The sequence below is a fragment of the Anguilla rostrata genome, chromosome 1 (assembly GCF_018555375.3).
Source record: "Anguilla rostrata isolate EN2019 chromosome 1, ASM1855537v3, whole genome shotgun sequence".
In the NCBI taxonomy this organism is placed as follows: Eukaryota; Metazoa; Chordata; class Actinopteri; order Anguilliformes; family Anguillidae; genus Anguilla; species Anguilla rostrata.
Genome location: NC_057933.1, coordinates 51,080,409 through 51,098,734, shown reverse-complemented (window position 1 = coordinate 51,098,734; position 18,326 = coordinate 51,080,409). Strand labels below are relative to the sequence as shown.

The following is an 18,326-nucleotide window of genomic DNA, read 5'->3' as shown; positions in this document are numbered from 1 at the left end:
GATTTCATATTTAATTGGATGTAACTGAATTTTCATCGTTTTCAATGTTGTTCAGTGGTGAACCACTGGGCTTTATTCACAAATATTTGTAAGATCTGAAAAAGGATTAACATTTAAAAAAATAAGATTTCAGTGCCATTTCTGATGCACAATGACGTTTTCTTAAGAGTGACTTAAAAGACCTTGGCGTGGCACAGAAGACACATGACCCAGAGTAACCGCAGTACCTTCTGCTCGGAGGCCCTCTGGGCACAGTCCTTGAGTGGGTCCTTGTCCACGGGCTGGCGGATCCGGTTCACAGTTCGAGCCTCACAGTCCTCCAGCTGTAGACGCAGGTCCTTGATCTGGCTGATGTAGCTCTTGCACACGGACTCATCTTTTTCGCCTGTTCGAAACAGGAACCGTCACTACGCAACCCAGATAGCTTCAGAATATCATTTTCAATATGGAGGGTAATATGTGATTAAGGTAAGGTCTCTGTGTTCACTGTAGAAGCTCATACAGTACACTAATGTGTGTACTACAACTTTTTTTATTTATGTTTGAGTTTATTTTGGGTTCCAATGAGGAAATACTGCTTGCATATGTTTGATACAAGGTGCACAAACATGCAAAGGTTTTTTTTTGAATGATTCACAGTCTTTGTCCTGTTATGAGGTGTTCAACTCTGAATTCAATGGACAGATACAAATGCTTTCACAAGCTCTGGTCAGGGACAGAAAACTCAATTCCTGGAGGGCACAATGTATGCAGTACCACCATTGTCTCCATCCCACCTTTTGCAGGTAAGGACTGTTCGCCTAAATATCATTTGAGACGCCCACAGAGTAAGAGAATATCTACAGGGTTAAAAAACTGATTTAAGAAACTGAGCCAATGGGATTGGTTGGATTAAGATCTTGCAAGATCAACTACCTGCAGGGATTGAGTTTGACTTCCCCAACCAGCGATATTGTAATACCTGTGTCACACACAGCCAACCTGTTCAGCAGTGAACCGAAGCTTCCTTTTTTCAGAACTACGCAAAATGTGCAACAATTCAACACCAAGCACTTGGGTGCACACTGTCTACACCTTCGTCTTGTTAGTGAAAGCACACCAAACCAGTGGGGATAAATGGCACTGGGGTGGAATGAGAGAAAAAAAAGTGCCGCGTTTCAATCATGGCTTCCATGACAGTGAGGTTCAGCCGAAAAACACCCGCGTGGACCAGTCTAAGCCCGCTTGCAGGTAGACTTACCTTGGGGGCTGACGACAGAGCCTGAAACATGAATTCCACAGTGAACCTGTAGTTAACAGACCGACCGACTCCTGCACACCTCAAAACACACACCCTTTGTGTTAACCGTCTTGGATATTCACGAAAGATTAGACATGCATATATGATAGTAGATGTCTTTACTATCATAGACAGGCATAGTCGGTTGCTTGGTTGCTGGTGAATGACCACTGAACCATGACACAGGGTGAACGGGGAGGTTGTGTTGGATGATGGGAGCTATGGCAACGCTCACCTTTCTCCACCGAACGCATCAGGTTGTCGTAGTACTGTGTGGACTTGTTGTAGTCGCCTTCGATCTGCATGCGGTCGTCTGCGTCGAACAGCTGAGAGTCCTGGCTGTCGCGCATGAATTCCTGGTAGTGCAGCTCCAGGTTCCGCAGAACTATCTTATACTCCTCCACCTTCATGGTCTTAAACTAGAGAAGAGGTAGAAAGAGAGGGAGAAAGAAAGAGAAAGTAGTAAAATAGTGGGCTTGTGGTATCTTTTGTTGGGCAGGGATAAATAACTGACATCTTACAACATATGACTGCTACAAAAATGGTGGACATGCCAAAAATTTGAGAACAATTATTGTAATTTAAAATGTATTATAAATGTAAACAAAATCGATGTAAACAAAATCGACCATTTAATAGTATCATCATCAATATAATAGTACAGTTATATCTGTTTCATTTGGTTAAAGTCATTGAGCAGATACATTCAGATTAAGAGTCTGAAAGTGCACCCGAGGGAGGGTACCTTTATCAAGCACTCACCATGAGGATGTTCCAGGAGCGGACCTGCTGGATGTCCCTCATCAGGTACTGCCAGGACAGCATGCTCCTCAGGTCAATATGCAGCCTCTGCCACATGGACACCACGTTCTGGTGAGTTCCGTCCAGACTGCAAAAGGAACATGGCGAGGGTCAATCAGCAATCTCCTCTCACGTTCACCTTCATCCTCATCGTCCTCGTTTCTCCGGTTCATATTTTATAACATTTATGTTTACTGTTCATTTGTCATGCAGATCTAGCATTACTGGAATAGAGCAAAACATGTTCACACCCCTGTAAGGAATATAAAATGTGAGGAATATATTTAATGTATAACTGTAATGATGGTACAACCTCTGCCAACCTCTTTATTTGTTGCCTGTTTTGTTGCCCACTAAAACATAACAACTGGAGCTCCTTGGTCAATCCCTTTCCTGAACTAAGCAGACAGCGAATGAGAAAACGAGTGAATAAGCACATTATTGAGTGGCTGCCTGGCTGACTGATTGACTGACTGTCTGAATGACATACCGATTGATCGATCATTTGAGAGTCCGGGAGAGACAATAAGGCCTCTTGAATTCTGGAATCTCCCTTTGTGCCTAATAATGGCTAAGTGAGGAGGGACTGCTTATCTCAGAGTACTCACTTGGACACACTATCCATGGCTTCCTTATTAACGGGTGGGATGATGAAGCAAACAGACGGAACCACAGACTCATTTCCGGACTTGTTCAGGACCTTCCACTTGTAGGGCTGGGAGTTATTCAGCAGTGCGCACTCCTCGCCCTTGTGGACTGTAATCTAAAGGTGAGGAAACATGGAAACCACCTTAACTTTAAAACTATGGTAGATAACAATAAATTCCTTCCATTCTAAACTCAAAAGAATTAGCTGGAACAGTGCTTCTTTGTGGGAGTGCTCGCTCACCTCCATCTGTTTGAAGTCGCAGACAGCCTGGACTGGCAGTTTGCCCTTGAGGGGCGTTGCTGGGTCACGCGGCTTCAGCTGGATGATGGTCTTGGCCCGCTTGTTCAGGCCGGCGATATGAGTCTTAAACTCGTTCAGCTGCTCCTTCTCTTCCTGCAGAGGGGAGAGAACGGAAAATCAGTCTAATGTTCACTGTAATTATGAAGGCACCTTACAATGAGAGTCATCATAGTTAATAAATTTTTTTATAAAATTACATTTTATTAATGAAGCTCATACCCAGGGTGGACACAGAGAATCAAATCAATTACCATGGCATCCTGCAGCAGGTCCTCCAGGCGGGTGACTGTGACAGAGCGGTCGCAGGTGTACTTCTTCCTCATGTTCTCCTGCATCTTCTTCAACCGCTCCTCTGCCTCTTTCACATCGGCAAAGAACTGCAGAGGACATGAGAGCAATGTATAACAGGTCAAGCCAAGTTAAAAAGCCTAAAAGTGTTCCCATCATTGTTTTAATGAGGTGCAATTAGGCTTCCCACCTGGTAGTAGGCGGTGTTCTCCTTGAGGTGGGCTTCGATGCAGCAGCACAGCTGGAGGATCCAGCTCCACTGGGTCTGCAGGGCAGCTGTGAATGCCTGTCAGGACAGAGAGACGAGTCAGGGTTGTTGATGATTTCTGCAGTGTGACAGCAGCCAGTGTTTCTGTACCTGAGCCACAAGGGGGCACCCTGCCACCTACCTCCACAGTCTTCCTGCCCGGGTGGCCCTCCTTCAGAAGCCTCTCGCCGGTGGCCTGGATCTCATTCACCTTCTTCTCCCTAAGTTCCAGCTCGCGCATAAGACCCTGAGACACACAGAAATAAAACAGGTTCTTAAAGACGTACCCCTAAGCAAGCATCAGGGTTAAGTTAGAAATCAGGGGACCAAATCTCTCGGGTGTTCACATCCCAGAGTGGTCGTACGTACCGAGTAGTTGTCTTTCTTGGCGGTCATGTTGGTGTTGCGGTTACTCCAGTCATAGTGCACCTCTTCCTCCTCCTTCTCATTGAGCCACATGAGCTCCTTGGTGGCAGCGATGACAAAAGCATGGAGCTGGTCCAGGTGGCGAAGACGAGATTTGGACGAGATCTGAACAAGCAAAGGTTCATGATTGAACAGCTAGTTTTGAGGTCATTTGTACATTTCTACGTATTTCAATTTTTAAAAAAAGATTTTTTATTTTAAGGACAACAGGTGAAGGCGGTTTGACGTCCTAATGTATTTTTTCACTTTTACAGACGAGAAAATGCTATGGCGGGGAATCAAACCTCAGCAGGTTGCATGGGCGAGGGGGCAGGGGTTTACACACGAGTTGAAAGTTGGCTGCACTACAGACCCTGCTACAATCTACCCTTTATTGTTCTCAGAAAATGTCAGTTTTCGAGTTTGTAACCAAATCTTCACATTGTAGTTGATATAAAATACCTTACAATCCCCTACGTTTTTACCCTTCACTGCAGTACCCAGTAATGTGATGGCAGAGTTGGAAGAAGGTACTTACCAGCAGCTTAGCATATTGCTGATCCAGCTTTCCCAGATAGTCTCTGTATGCCCCCTTACTGACAGGAGACAGCTGGCTCTGTGGGACAGACACAAGGATGCCAAATGACTCAAAATAAATAGCCTAAGGAACAGCTTGTGTAGTACATTTATTCTCACACAAACCTCCCCAACATGCTGCATATCTGTGTGGAACATACACACACACACGCACATATATATGACCTCAATGATGAGTGGATGAAAAAAAATAAAAATGTGACTGTGTCTACTATGTAAAAACAGCCTTAGTCATAAATGGCTTATTAAGATCTCCTCATGACCCTGTCATTATCAGATTAATCACAAACTGAACTGCTGCAAACCACGCAGCAGTCTCCCAGTGTTCCTTCAGCCCTGTTCTGGGAAGACTGCTGCATATGCACATTCTGTCCCATCTGGCCATTTAACCACTTGATCTAGCTAAGGACTGGCCTGACTGAGAAAAACAATTCTGCTTTCCTCCACAAATCTGACACTGCATGTGGTTTGAAGAAACCTGTGAACGCTGCCCCTCTGCGTGCCGTTTTTAGCGCCACCCAGTGTCCGTTGCCAGACGTCATACCTCGTCGGCGCGTGCGCGCTCGATCTTGGAGCGGAAGTCCTCGATGGTCTGGTGCAGGCCCCTGTGGCTGCCCAGCTGCGACTCGACAGTGGGCAGGTCGGAGCCCCACTCGGCTGTCTCGATCCGTCGCTGGTTCTCCTCTACCCAGGCCAGCAGGTCCTGGACGTAGCGGAGCGTCACTTCGTCCAGCTCGGGGCGCATCTTCATGCTGGACTGCTGGCCTCCCATGGAGATGGTCGTCTTGGTGATCTCGGTGGTGGTCATGCCGGACTTCAGCCGCAGGTTGTACTCGGTGCGCAGGTTAACCAGGCGCTCGTGGAGGCGGTAGACCCTGGGGACCGGCGAGAGAGACTAAGGGTGAAAACCAAGTCTGAAAATCCAGCGTCACCACAAGTAATGGCATCAGGGGTACACCTGAGAAACTATCCCAACCCCAGGACAATGAGGGTGAACTACCCCAACCCAGGACAGGTAGAGTCACACCTACAGACCTGAGAATGGTACAAATATCAATATGTGGGACCTTCAACAATGGTCTGGTCGTAACCGGTAGTACTTAAAATAAGTGAACCCTTTTAACAATATCATCGCACATTCTAGAATTAGCATGAATCCTACCATGGTACTATGCAACGAACACGATGAACATGCATGATCACGAATCTGGGTTAAGAGAAATTGATTTCTAAATGGTTCATTTCTCTCTGGCCAGTCTCACCTCCTGTACATCTGCTCAGCTTGCAGATGTCGCCCATCTTTGAGCAGCTGCACATCGTTGAAGAGCAGCCTGATCATACCGTCGGCCTTGTCCAGGTCTTTATCCACCTCGCGAGTGTTCATGGCAGGCTTCCCCGCATTCAGCAGACGAATGTCCTGGAACAAAGAAACAAAAATATAATTCTCCACATGCTACATCAACTTCTAAAAAAGAAAATAAAATTTCTCATGTGAATTTGTGGTTTTGAAATTTTTAACATTTCACTGGGGAAAGATCTTCCTTCCGACCTACAAACTGCCCTCCTCCTTATACAAAGCTTCATGTCAGAAAATGTCATGTCAGCCTTAAAGTGGAAAATCCTTCAACAACTCTCTTTGGAATGTGAAGTACAGCTACACATGGCTGTACAGATGAAGAGACTGGTCTGACAGCAGCTTAAGCAAGTCACAGGCTTCAGGTGGAGTGATTTACAAGACTGTGCAGATGTACTGATTGACCAGACCAGGCAGCAGCCGTGGACAGCCCTGCTTGCACAATTGGAGCTAGTGGACACTGTTAATGAACAAATTCTGCACTGAAGGGCTACATGCCTTTGGCCTTGGATTTAATCAATATTTCTCCTCAAATCCACCTGGATGTAAATGCAAGTGTTTTCCACAAATATTTTGTCAAGATCATTTTGGTCATAAATTAACACTGGAGTTGAATCATCATGAGTCAAAATTGTTGGCTGGATCCAGGCCAGGGTCTGGCTGGACCTAGAGGTCTACCAATCAGATCATCTCATAAGGAACTCACCGACTGCAGCAGTGTCTCCACCTGGTTGAGCTGCTCCTCACACACTCCTGACTCCATCTGGACTTTACTGACAATCCTCTGAAGTCTCTCCAATCTGAGGACAGAAAGATGGAAACGTAAGTGAATAAAGAAATGTTAACACATATTTAAGCACTAAGCACATACTTTTAACAGACTTTGAAATATTTTATGCAACACCAGCCCTACAAGCAGACATGGTTATCCAACTCACACAGCTCAGACTAATTGCACTGCAAAAGCTTTAGATTTCTTTGTCAAAACAGGTAACGTATTTTAAGCAAGTTATCCACTTACACATCTGGGTGTACATTATACGAGTCGCGGGCTGCTGATTGTTTTTTTAAGATTGGGACCAAATCATCAGAAAAAACGTTAAGTCTTAATGTTACAAGGTTTGAGATACTGTTTTGATCTGACTGGTTTACGGGCTCCCAACTGTTTTCTGACATGTCAAAAAACTTGGGCACTCTCGGCTTGAATTTGTCAGGTGTGACATGTCACGAAAGTAGATTCTGTGTTTAATTTCCATTCACCAATTGAGAGGTGGCTCCATCTAGGACATTTTGCCCATGGTACTGACTGTATCTAACATGTAATGTTGCTGTACAATGTTTCTAAACATTTATGGAGAAAGGAGACAAACTAGTTGTGGCCAAGAATTAGAAATATGAATATTTTGTTGTGCACATTCAATTAACTTTTTCCTCACTGCGTGGTGCAGTTATAAATGAAATTACTGCATATCAGTCCTCCACAATATAGACAGATAATTATGCCAAGATTGAAGATCCATTCTTCACTGTGTGAAATTGTTTTGAGATTGCTAGGCAACGCAATCTCACAAGAGATGGCGAATGCCCCCCAGCCAGTGGGAAGGACTGATTTGGTCAGAAGCCCGTATAAGTCCATGCTACCATTTGATCGGTTGTCACAGTCTAACATCGCTAAGTGTGAGAGGGCATCTAAACTCCCGATGTCATAAGAAGAACATGCAATGTATGCCCATCCTTAAACAATCATCGTCAAATTATAATCATCTGACAAAAGTATTGAATTACACAAATTTCCTAAGCTTGAAGATAAAAAAGTAATCTTTCAGCACAAACAGGCGAACATTATTTAGAACACATAAGCACATATCCCGAGCAAAAAACAAAACTCAATGAAAAGAAAGACTCACTTTCTCTGAGGGTGAAGCAAGTACTCCAAACCATAACTGTCAGTGATGAATGCCATTATTGCACTTGAGTCCTTGCCCAAAATCACCAGAATAAAAGGGGCTGTCTCTGAGAATATCTTACAGCCCGTGACGAATAGTTTTGAGCGTGATGTGTAGCTGAGGCATCTGGCCAGCCATTTTGCGATGCTGTGCTCCGAACAATGTCACCCTAACCACTACACTGTTTCCTTAGAGAAGACCAGCAATGAGGCTGTCTTGTGACAGGGACCGCCCCTGTCCAAACACAACGCCCTGTATTACATGTGATCTGGTGAAGTCAGACCAGTCACTAGGTGAACAATCAAGCGGCATACCAGCATCGTGTTATTGGATTTTCCCAATTGCCATCTTTTCCATTGACCCTCAGGTGCTCAAGTGCACACACTACAGCTGGCCAATCAGAAACATACTAATTGCAATAATGAGAGAATGTGAGAAATGGAACTGAAGTGACTATCTGACAACTGTTTAAGCCACGTCAGTCTAGGTGCCTGCAGCCACTGGTGGACGGGCCAGGACTAATGGGGCTATCTGATCTCACGTCATACTCCTGAATAACAAGAACAATTTTGTTCCTCCTCACATCAAATTCCACAAAAACCAATGAAATACGCAAAAAAACTTTTCACACTCACAAATCATTTAACACAGTAAGCTATTATATAATGAAAATAAAAAACAAATAACCACAAATTAAGATGATACACTTTCAAAAACCTGACAGAGGCCAAGGAACCAAACTAGGAAAAAATAGGAATTGCCTTATTGGTTATATTTACTTTCATTTCCAAAGTTCATCAGATCTAAGAGCGCTTTACAGACACCTCAACAATGACCTATAACAGCCCTTATGTACCAGGCCTTTCACCACACATTGCTAAACCAGGACTGAGTGAATTTAGCCATGAATTTAGCCATTTAAACTGGTCCGAACTTTTGGGATTTTGACCAGGACACCAGAATTAGCAGGTTTTGCCTGGGATTCCAAATGGCCACTGGTTTTCTCAATTTTTGGCATTTGCGCAGAGAAAGGGTGCAAGTTGATGAGGAAGCTATATCTGAGTAAACGGAAAACCTCTAAAAAATATTATATGTAATGAAGGTGATGTATAGTACAGGTTCTCTGTGACATGAGATTGAGTAGGCCGAGTGGAACCTCAAGTGAGGCTTTGATGTAATTTTGTTCCTGCATTTCATAACATAACAGCCAACACACCTCTCAAACTCTGTCCTGAGCAGCCTCTCTCTTTCCAGAATGGCCACGTGCAGACGCCCCCATTCTTTCTCAACGTCGATGGGGTGGTATCGTGGGGGAACTTTGATCTGACCGGCCTGGACCGCACCCTACAGGAGGGGACACAGGATGGAGAGATGAGCTCAGACAACCTGTTCACAGTTACATGTTTCAACCATTGACGTCAAAGACAGCCAGTGATGGTAAAACGCCTTCTCACCTCCAAAGATTTGTAGATGTGCTTAGAGCGGTTCTTGTCCGATTCCTTTGCTGGGAGTTCAGTCTCTTTGAATTTCAGGAACTGGCGCCACAGAATCTGAAGAGTGACAATACATTGGTGAAACAAGCCCAGGCTTTGATAATGGACTCTGTCCATTAAAAACATCAAAAAGGAAGATGAAGCCTGTTTTTTTTTGGATAACTATTCCTGTGTTTTTTCTTTTTTCTTTAGGGTGACTGAATCAGAGCTCGTATTGTGTAACGGACAGCATAGTAACGATTGAATTTCAAAAAGTAGAGGTGTTTTCCACATAGTGGTGCATGTTAATTCTTGTACTATACATAACAAGAACAGCACTGAACCATGCTTAGTGCATTTAAATGTCATGTGTGTTTCAATCAGAGCATTTCACTTGTTTTTGTATATTAAATTAAGTCCTTTTCAACAGTACTTAAAGCGTGGGAACATCCATTTGGTTCCCCTGCCTTGTAAAACATAATTATCATGTTGAGTTTCCACTGGCTAAAAACAACACCGTTAAAAACACACTCCCTACATCAAGCTTTACATGGTAAAAAGACTCATCTTAAAATGAATGTCTGCAAAGAAAATTTACACATTTGTCAAATAGTCTAGTGTACAAATAAAAACACTTCCTTTGTAAATAAGTAGAAAACAAATCAACGCTCAACATTCCTGGATTCTGGAGCAGGTATTTGTGGAAGCAAAATGAGCAGCATACAGAGCAATGGTGAAATACTTGCTACTGAGTGTGCTAAACATGTTCCTCATTTGAAAAAAATGTATGAAGAAGAAACAGGTTTGAACGTGTTGGTTCCTCAGGTTTATTCTAAACACTAATTGGCATTCCTGGCACACATACTTATGAAACGGTAATAGATTAAAAGACAGATAAATTCTGGTAGCTTGCTTTGCACACTATTATTAAAAGAACATCCTCATTTCCACCACATTTTATCATGCCACAGTGGCCCAACTATATAACTGTGAATACAAAGCTGTACTTATTTGTTTTTCGTACAATGAAAATAGAATGCATTGACTGCAAGGTAAGTGCATGAAGACTTAACAGAACAAAACTTCAAAGAGGATCTCTCTTGCAAGCATTCTGGCTTTCTTGTTTTAACAAACAACAACTTATCGTGTGCCATCCAACCAGGGAGTGGCTGCACAAGGATTTTTGGAAGGATTAGCAGAATAAATGCCATCCTCAGGCCATATTTTTGAGAATTGTTTCCACGGTGCAGCCCCACCCAGCTACAGGTTCAGCCCTGTGCCACACCCTGCCATGAGACAATACTGTCTCCTGCGGTACAAAAGCATCTCCCCTCTCTTTCATCTGTTACTGAAAGACAAGGTTAACTTTGAGACACATTACATGTGATGTGCAGCAAATCCTGAATGCAGTTAGACCAACTCCAATGGCTTTTGAAAAATGTGATTGGTTTTGATCTGTTCCCTGGACGACAGAAACACTTCCAAACTTTCTGCTCAGAAACACAACTGAACGTCCTGCCAAAAAAACCAAGCCCCAATATGAATAGAGAGTTCAATACAAACCTGTTTATTTTAGTATTTAGAATATGATTCATCGCTCAATCTTCAGAATTGTATCATAAAGACTATTTACAGGCTATACAGCCCTAAGCTTGCTTCTTACACTGCATGAGTAAGCAAACCCACATAAATGCCTGACTCTAAAACTGAACAATGGTGGATCGAGGAGGGGCTTGCATGAATCAGCATGTGGAAGCTCAATTTTTTGGGGGCATATCACTGCGGATAGGAGGTGAAAAGGATGGCCTGACTAAAAATTGAAGTGATGTGAGACTCACCTCAATCTCCTCGTAGCTGGTGGGGAACCTCCTCTCCTCAAAGACGATGGAATGGTGTGTGATCCACTGGAGCAGCAGGGTGACCACCTCGTAGTATTCCTGCCATCGCAGCTCCAGCTCCTGAGGATGATGGTGACAAATAGCATCTTTAACAAAGACAGGAGGAGGGAGCCTCCAGCGCTAACTGGCTAACTCACATACCACCCTCTCTCAATTAGGTCTCACAGCCCTAGGATTGTGCTGCTGGATTGTGCTGCTGCCCCCCCCCCTCCCTGAACAGGGATCCGGTGCCAGAGACTGACACCACGCTGATTCTGCGGGGGGGAACGCTGGGAATGTTCGGCCGTAGGTCATAGACAACCAGGGCTTTGACAGACTCTGGCAGCTGAGGGCTAGTGGACTGGGTCACAAAAATAGGGCTTTCTGAGAAAGACCAGAGCCATGTGTCTACCGGTATCGTGCAAGGTTGGCGATACCACTGATATGACAAATTGAGAAGTAAAGTGAAAGCAATGGGTGACTCATTTTCCTTTGCCTGGACTCCAGTCACAGGATTTTCAGTTGATATTTAAGAAAAAAAATCAAGGAAATGGAAAACTGAGCACAATAAATGATTATGGATTTAAACTGCAGAAAGGCCATCCAGGTTGCAGATGGTTCATTTTTGTTGTATCAAGGAACACTGTTTTTATACTAGTTCTAAGACAAATTAACTTGGTATAAAATAACAGGAATGTTATTCCATTGACCCTATATGTGGCTTGGGAGCCTTGCTGTCTCCAAGCACAAATTTGCCTGTGAGAACTGGACTGAATCCAGCCCTTTAAACCACATCCCAATTTAGGCATTTCGGGGCCATGGATACAACATCTAATGAAAAAAATGAAGGGAAAAACAGTAACGGCTTACACAACTCCTTAACTTGCTGCAGTTTTTTCAGGTCAGGGGGGACTGGCATGGGTCTTGTGATCATTTCAGAGGCAAAATTGTGATTGTGACGATGACAAAATAACCCACTCATTCATTTAAATTGGGCAACACAGGAACTTTAATTTACACACCAGTGTCTATTATGGACCACTGCCTCAGAAACTCATGGTTTGATGATCTTTGCATTTGCATGTTGTGCATCAGGAAGTGAAGGGAAATATTTTAGTACAAATGAATATTACATTTAATAGGCAATATTAAACTGCATGTCAGTTGAACTGCAACTGACACCAGTCGTGTTTCTGTGCTCAGTACAGTTGATTTTGCCATTAGCTGCTTTGGCATTCTATAATGACCATGTAGCATCATGTGTAATTACACAAGCCCTCTGAGCAGCACTGTGTCACATGCTGCCACCCTCCTGCACAGCATTACCATTGTCCAGAATGTCACTAAAGCAACAAAGACCACACCCATTATCTATCAACCTCATGTTAAGCCATCTCACATCAATCTCACATCTCTCAAACTCATCTCAAATCTCTCACACTCATCTAACATCTCCCACCCTTGTGTAACATTTCTCAAATATATTTAGAATCTCACCCTCAACTAAAATTTTCCCACATTTGTATCAATCCTGTCACCCATCTCATCCATTTTACACTCATCTTGGAGCCTATCTGACATGTCTTTACATGTCAAATGTGCTGATACTCACGTTGGCTTTGACACCATCCTGCACGTCAGGCACACGGGGCATGGCGTCGTACAGGGAGGAGACATAAGTGATGATGGACTTCTCGTCTGGGTGTGGCACATCCACATCTGCACAAATAAACAAGCAAACACTCAGTGGTGTGGTCATTGATAAAACATGTTATTTTTCCCCATGGTGGTATTTAAAGGGGTGGTATGAATAACCATTAAATAACTGCTGTGAGATACACAAAACTGCTGTGAGTTGCAAATAAACACATATACCAAACACACACACAGATAGACAGACAGACAGCACATGCAAACAGACGTTTAGGTATTCAGCCAAAAGTCATGGGATACTAGGTATCAATAACAAGACTACTAATTGATGTGATAAATAAATTGAATCAAGTCTCGGTTAAGGAAAGTGTGTTCACACGCTAAAGAAGACTTTCTGTCTCTTCATCAGAAACAGATTAGAGCAGCACATCAAACAGTGGTCCTTTTTAGGTACTCTTCCATCTCTTTCCAGCTTCCAGAAAATGACTAGTCCTATGCATCGCCGCTAGAGGCTATGCCATACTGTAATTCACACAAACCAATGAGGTTATGGCTCAGACATCTGACAGTCAATCAAAAAGTAAATTTATATGTGTCATTAGTTAGGGCCCTGTTATCCCAAGAAAAACAACAAACCATCACTGTGTAAATCTAAACAAGACAACCTGAAGCTTTTCTGCTTTTTGTGATCAGAACTATGAATAACTTCCTTCTTCCCTCAATTCACAGGGACACATGAATGATGTGCACCATTTCCCTCAGATTAGGGCTGTATAAAATGTCTCCGGAAGGCGAACTTGTTTGCACATGGAGATATAAATCTCACTTAAGATTATCCACACTTAATTCAGACTGAAACCTGGAAGCCATTATAGTCCTAGTCACAACTTGTCAGACAGTGACCACTGAGACATGGGTGCACTGCAGTTTCTCTCTCTAAATCTCCAGAAGTGCACACAACTGGCCCACACACTTTACTGTAAACAATGGCTTTGGCGGAGCTGTGTAAACAGAAGTTGTTTAATTTAATATGCGTCTTAAGAGATGAGTCTTATGGGCTTTTTTCTCCATTACACCAGCGTAACAAAAAAAAAACATTGCTGAATAATTAGAAAGACCGATCCCTGTCTGAGATATCCCTCAGCACAAAGAATATGGCAGAATTTAATTAAGGCTGGTAAACAAGAGCTATAGCAGATAGAAGGATATAATTCAAAGGGAGAAGAATGGTTCTGGGATGTGGGTGTGTCCCTCCCCCTCCTTGTTGCTACATGTCTGTGTGAATATACAGCTGAATGAAAGTAACAAACTGAGATTGTAATTGGTGGTTAAAAAAAAGAGGGGTGTTATGAGTCACACAAGGTTATGTGCTATTCAACAATGGCAGCTGTGTCAAGATGGCAGACAGGGGGCACCAACGTCCTCTCACCCTCAGGATCCAGCAGCCGGGTGACCCCCAGGTCCTTCTCAGCCACACTGAAAGCCTGTTCCAGATTCTCCAGGTTGGACTGCTGGTACACCCTGCCCATGTCAATGAGCCTGGGCCTGAGGAGCACACACGCAACACACAGAGGCAAAGGTCAGACATCCATTACCCCAGGTCAGTTTCAGCTGTTTTCCACAATATGGCAGGAGTAAGTATGGGGATCAGGCAAGCTGATCCTGGAGCAGGTATTTGTTGAAGCAAAATAAGCAGCATACAGAGCAACGATAATTCCCACGTGCTGTGGAATTTCAAAGATATTATTATAAAGCCAGACTGCCGTCTGTTCTTTTTGTGCACATGAATAAGAATCTCTCTCAGTGGTGTAGACACACAAGTGTAGGAAAACCATTCTGGAACCTAAAATAAACACAACGAAAATATGCTGGTGATTTCCCATAGTGATGACAAACAGTATGCGTATTTTGTGTCAGGCTGAAAGAAAAAGAAACAATACACAGTGTTTCAACTTGTCTGTTTCTTTGTCTTAAAAAAGCTCCCTCCACCCTGATGTTACTCCAGCATATCAGTCCAAAACTAACATATTTTCATAGCAAATGGCATACAAGTACTAGTATATAAGCCAGATATTTTGGTGTTAAAAGAGCATGGGTCACACCACCATGAACTCGATTTATTCTTCAGGTCCACCTGCGTGAGATACATAAATCAGAACATCTGCTACTCCTTCCCAGAGGCCATTTGAAGCTGACTGACACATCTCTCAAGTGAAAGGAATGTGGCACATAGTGTCAGAAACACGAGTGCCCTCCAACACTACCCAAATTCCTGGAGGGAAACAAAGAAAATAACCTCTCCCTCTGCTCCCACCCAAACCTTGCCATGCTGCCAGGTAAATGGAACCTCAGAGAGAAAATGAACCCGACCAAACTGCATGTATGTACAGGCAAAAATCTTGCCCTGTGTAGTCAAGGTTACAAACATTAAGAAATTAACTAACAACCTCATCTCTGATGGACAAAGCGCAATGCTAATTTACCCCTTGCTTTTTAAAGAGCATTAAGAAATGTTCACTGAAATAATTATTACCATGAGCCAGAAATTAATTAAAGGTTTTGTGTTGATAAAAAGTATAATGCATTTCAAAATGATTCATGCACTCAAAATGCCTGAGAAAGGGTTTGGTGGATGTGCCAACATGCTAAGGAGCTGGTTTACAAATGTGTGGTATGTCCAGCTAAACACTTACCCTGGGGTTAACATTCACACACAAATTCCCATAAAATACATCTATACTTGACTATGCAAGATAATGGCTTGGTTTCAAGAAACATTTGTTCTTGACTGTCATTAAAATAATTAAAAGAATTAAAAGCAAAATTACTATTTGTTGTTCCACAAGGTCAGTCTGGCAAGTTCACTAAACTAGTTTATCACCAAACTGAGCAGGTGAAAAGTGCATTACTAAAAGTCGCATTACATTACAGTACTTTTAAATTTGAATGTAAATGAGTATTTGGGTAAGCTGGTATCACTAGACTGATGGATCTAAAATATTACTTCATACCCAAGTTACACTCTCTGCAATGAAAAGTAGTTAGGTGGATCCATACACTTGCTTAATGCGGAGGGTGGAGAAGACAGGATAAGAGTGTTCAGAAGTCCTGTGTATCTCAATCTCCCTCATGTTGGACTCTTGTAAGGACAGGTGCCTCCCATGCTGGACGGGGCTGACGGGCCTCTCCCCGTACCGTTGAGCCTGGGAGGCTCGAGCACTGTGGGTGCTGTGAGTGCTGGCCCAGCTGGACTCTGGGTCCCCACTATGGGAGTACCCGCTGGAACGGGCCTCGGGGCTCTGGGACCCCCGCCCGGAGTCGCTCTCTGACGGTATGTCCTCACACAGCATGACCACGCGATCCGAGAGGTCATAGGATGAGCCCTTCGTGCTGCCACCCGAGATGGTCCGTCGCCGCTTTGGCTTCAGTTTCTTTTTCAGACTTTGCATCATGGTGGAAGCTTGGAAGAAGTCCTCCAGAGGCAGAGAGGGTCGGTACAAACAGGTGATTAGACCCTTCCTAACGCCTTCTTGTTACATACATACTCTTCACTTATTCCGATGAGAATCAGCCCGCTGAAACATGTTAGTCTCCAACTCAGCCTTGAGGGCTTTCATAGACTGAACTAGGTTCTTGGGTCCAAGTTTTGCTTGAGTGCACAGAGCTTCAGACCCTCCTCACGAACTGTGAGGACTCCTGGTGGTTTTGAGGGGACATTACTTTTGAAGTCATATGCCGATCCACACGGAATCCTACTTTTGGTATCCAAACCCACGTAGCACCCAGAGATCTTGCAGCATGACTATTTTTCCCAAAATTCCTCAGTTCTTGCAATGTTTAGCCAGAAATTCCCCACACATCTGAGCTGCAGGTACAGGCTTTGTACCAGCATTCCATTAGAAAATATTTTATTTTCCACCTGACAAGGATCCAAGCTCAGAAACGGAGAAAAGTATCCCACAATAGGCCTGTGCGATTCGATTTCAAAAAGCGAAAACACGAAACAAAGCACAGACGATCAAGATTACAAAAAAGATCCACGGAAAAAAGATTTTTAAAAACTCTAAAAAGACGATATTGCCAAGCACAAATGTGGACGAAAAGGGTAAAAGAATCTCTTAGTAAGACGGAGAGAGCGAGCGTTGATGTGACCGTGTTCTCCACAGTCCTTCCCTCCTTATGAAAGCCTCTTCCTTGTGTCCTGTGGGTGTTGCTGTTCCTGGCAGACAGACCCAAGCCTCTCTCTCAGTGAGCCTGGCGCTGTTAGTTGGGCGTACCTGCGCTTCGCAGGTACATGCTAGAGTTTCAAACGCACGCCCTCAGGACATCTCTTTCTCTCTCCACCTAATGAGTTGTTGCCATTTGCCACGCCTTGTAGACAAATCTTTTGCTTTCTCCCTCTCCGCCCATCTCTCGTTTCATATTTCCTTATTTAAAAACATGTCTGCAGTTGTTTTGGAAAAGCAGAACCCAGAGCATGGATTTAGATGGACAGGCGGACTGCTTTTAAATCTCCTCCTGCAAGGACTGTTTGCTGTGCCCAGTGAGTGCTGGGAAATTCAGCTTTTCTTTATTTAATCTCTTTTTTTTATTTTGAACAATCCAAGGTAATTAAATATTTGCTCAGTGGCCAACAATATAGGATTGTGGTTGTACTGAGCAGCTCCCAGGTGTGAATGTGTATGAGTGTGAAGCAGGGGGTTCTTGCAAAAAAGCATCCGTGCTCAGTGAACCTACCCTGGGTAAATAAAGGTTAAATAAAAAATAAAATAAATAAAAAATACTCTGGGAGAGCAATCACAGATCCACATAAATACAATGACGCACTGGCTTTATAGACTATGATAATGTTTTTAGACAGACGGTTTAATCCATGCCCCCACTTTTCTGACTGAGACAACGCCCTTCTCAGGCATTTTATGCCCTGAGCACTGACTTATTTTTTTCTTTCTGAATTTTATTGAACGAGTCTTCTCCTGAGAAAACGTTCCAAAATGATTTCCAAAGTCAAAGACAAGTCCAGTCAAGAGCCGGAATCCCCTAAACCAAGGTTTTATTGACTGACTGCACAAGAATATATATGAAACAAAGTGTATTCTCATTTTCACCAAGAAGATGTGTTTTATCAAGAAATAAGTCTTTCAGATTGCTACTTGTCCTCTTGGATAAGTGAGCAAACATTTCCTTGCGGTTAAACAAAGGCACCACAGAGAAATGCATAAATGTTGTGTGATCCATCATAACATATTCCAGGGAAAGTTTTACTGTACATGCCATAAAAGCGTGCCAATTCTTTGTTTCAGGCTCATACACAAATTGTCATGTGGCCAAAGGGCATTATTAATTTCAAAGCAAGTTCAAACATTTAACTTCCTTGGTGGTACTGATACTAATTATCTTCTTGGCTTCAAGTCTTAGGAGAGAATGTATTGATTGTTCTGGTCAGGTTTTGCTAAAA

At 43.3% G+C, this 18,326-nt stretch overlaps 1 protein-coding gene across 39 annotated transcripts in view; it reads right to left on the bottom strand.

Moving 5' to 3' along the window:
* Positions 1-18,326, bottom strand: part of pleca (plectin a) — a 201,151-nt gene that overhangs the window by 17,957 nt on the left and 164,868 nt on the right. For 29 of the 39 annotated variants that reach the window (XM_064341169.1, XM_064341173.1, XM_064341177.1 and 26 more), the window contains 19 exons: positions 14,298-14,413; positions 12,828-12,934; positions 11,177-11,296; positions 9,321-9,416; positions 9,083-9,210; positions 6,627-6,720; positions 5,829-5,983; positions 5,111-5,441; positions 4,508-4,585; positions 3,934-4,095; positions 3,707-3,811; positions 3,508-3,603; positions 3,281-3,406; positions 2,970-3,122; positions 2,689-2,843; positions 2,042-2,168; positions 1,515-1,698; positions 1,241-1,261; positions 228-385 (listed from right to left, as the gene is read on the bottom strand). In XM_064341169.1, the coding sequence (XP_064197239.1) occupies positions 228-385; positions 1,241-1,261; positions 1,515-1,698; positions 2,042-2,168; positions 2,689-2,843; positions 2,970-3,122; positions 3,281-3,406; positions 3,508-3,603; positions 3,707-3,811; positions 3,934-4,095; positions 4,508-4,585; positions 5,111-5,441; positions 5,829-5,983; positions 6,627-6,720; positions 9,083-9,210; positions 9,321-9,416; positions 11,177-11,296; positions 12,828-12,934; positions 14,298-14,413 (2,512 nt within the window). The remainder of the gene's footprint in view (positions 1-227; positions 386-1,240; positions 1,262-1,514; positions 1,699-2,041; positions 2,169-2,688; positions 2,844-2,969; positions 3,123-3,280; positions 3,407-3,507; positions 3,604-3,706; positions 3,812-3,933; positions 4,096-4,507; positions 4,586-5,110; positions 5,442-5,828; positions 5,984-6,626; positions 6,721-9,082; positions 9,211-9,320; positions 9,417-11,176; positions 11,297-12,827; positions 12,935-14,297; positions 14,414-18,326) is intronic. The other 10 variants (XM_064341183.1, XM_064341189.1, XM_064341338.1 and 7 more) reach the window with 1 other exon arrangement.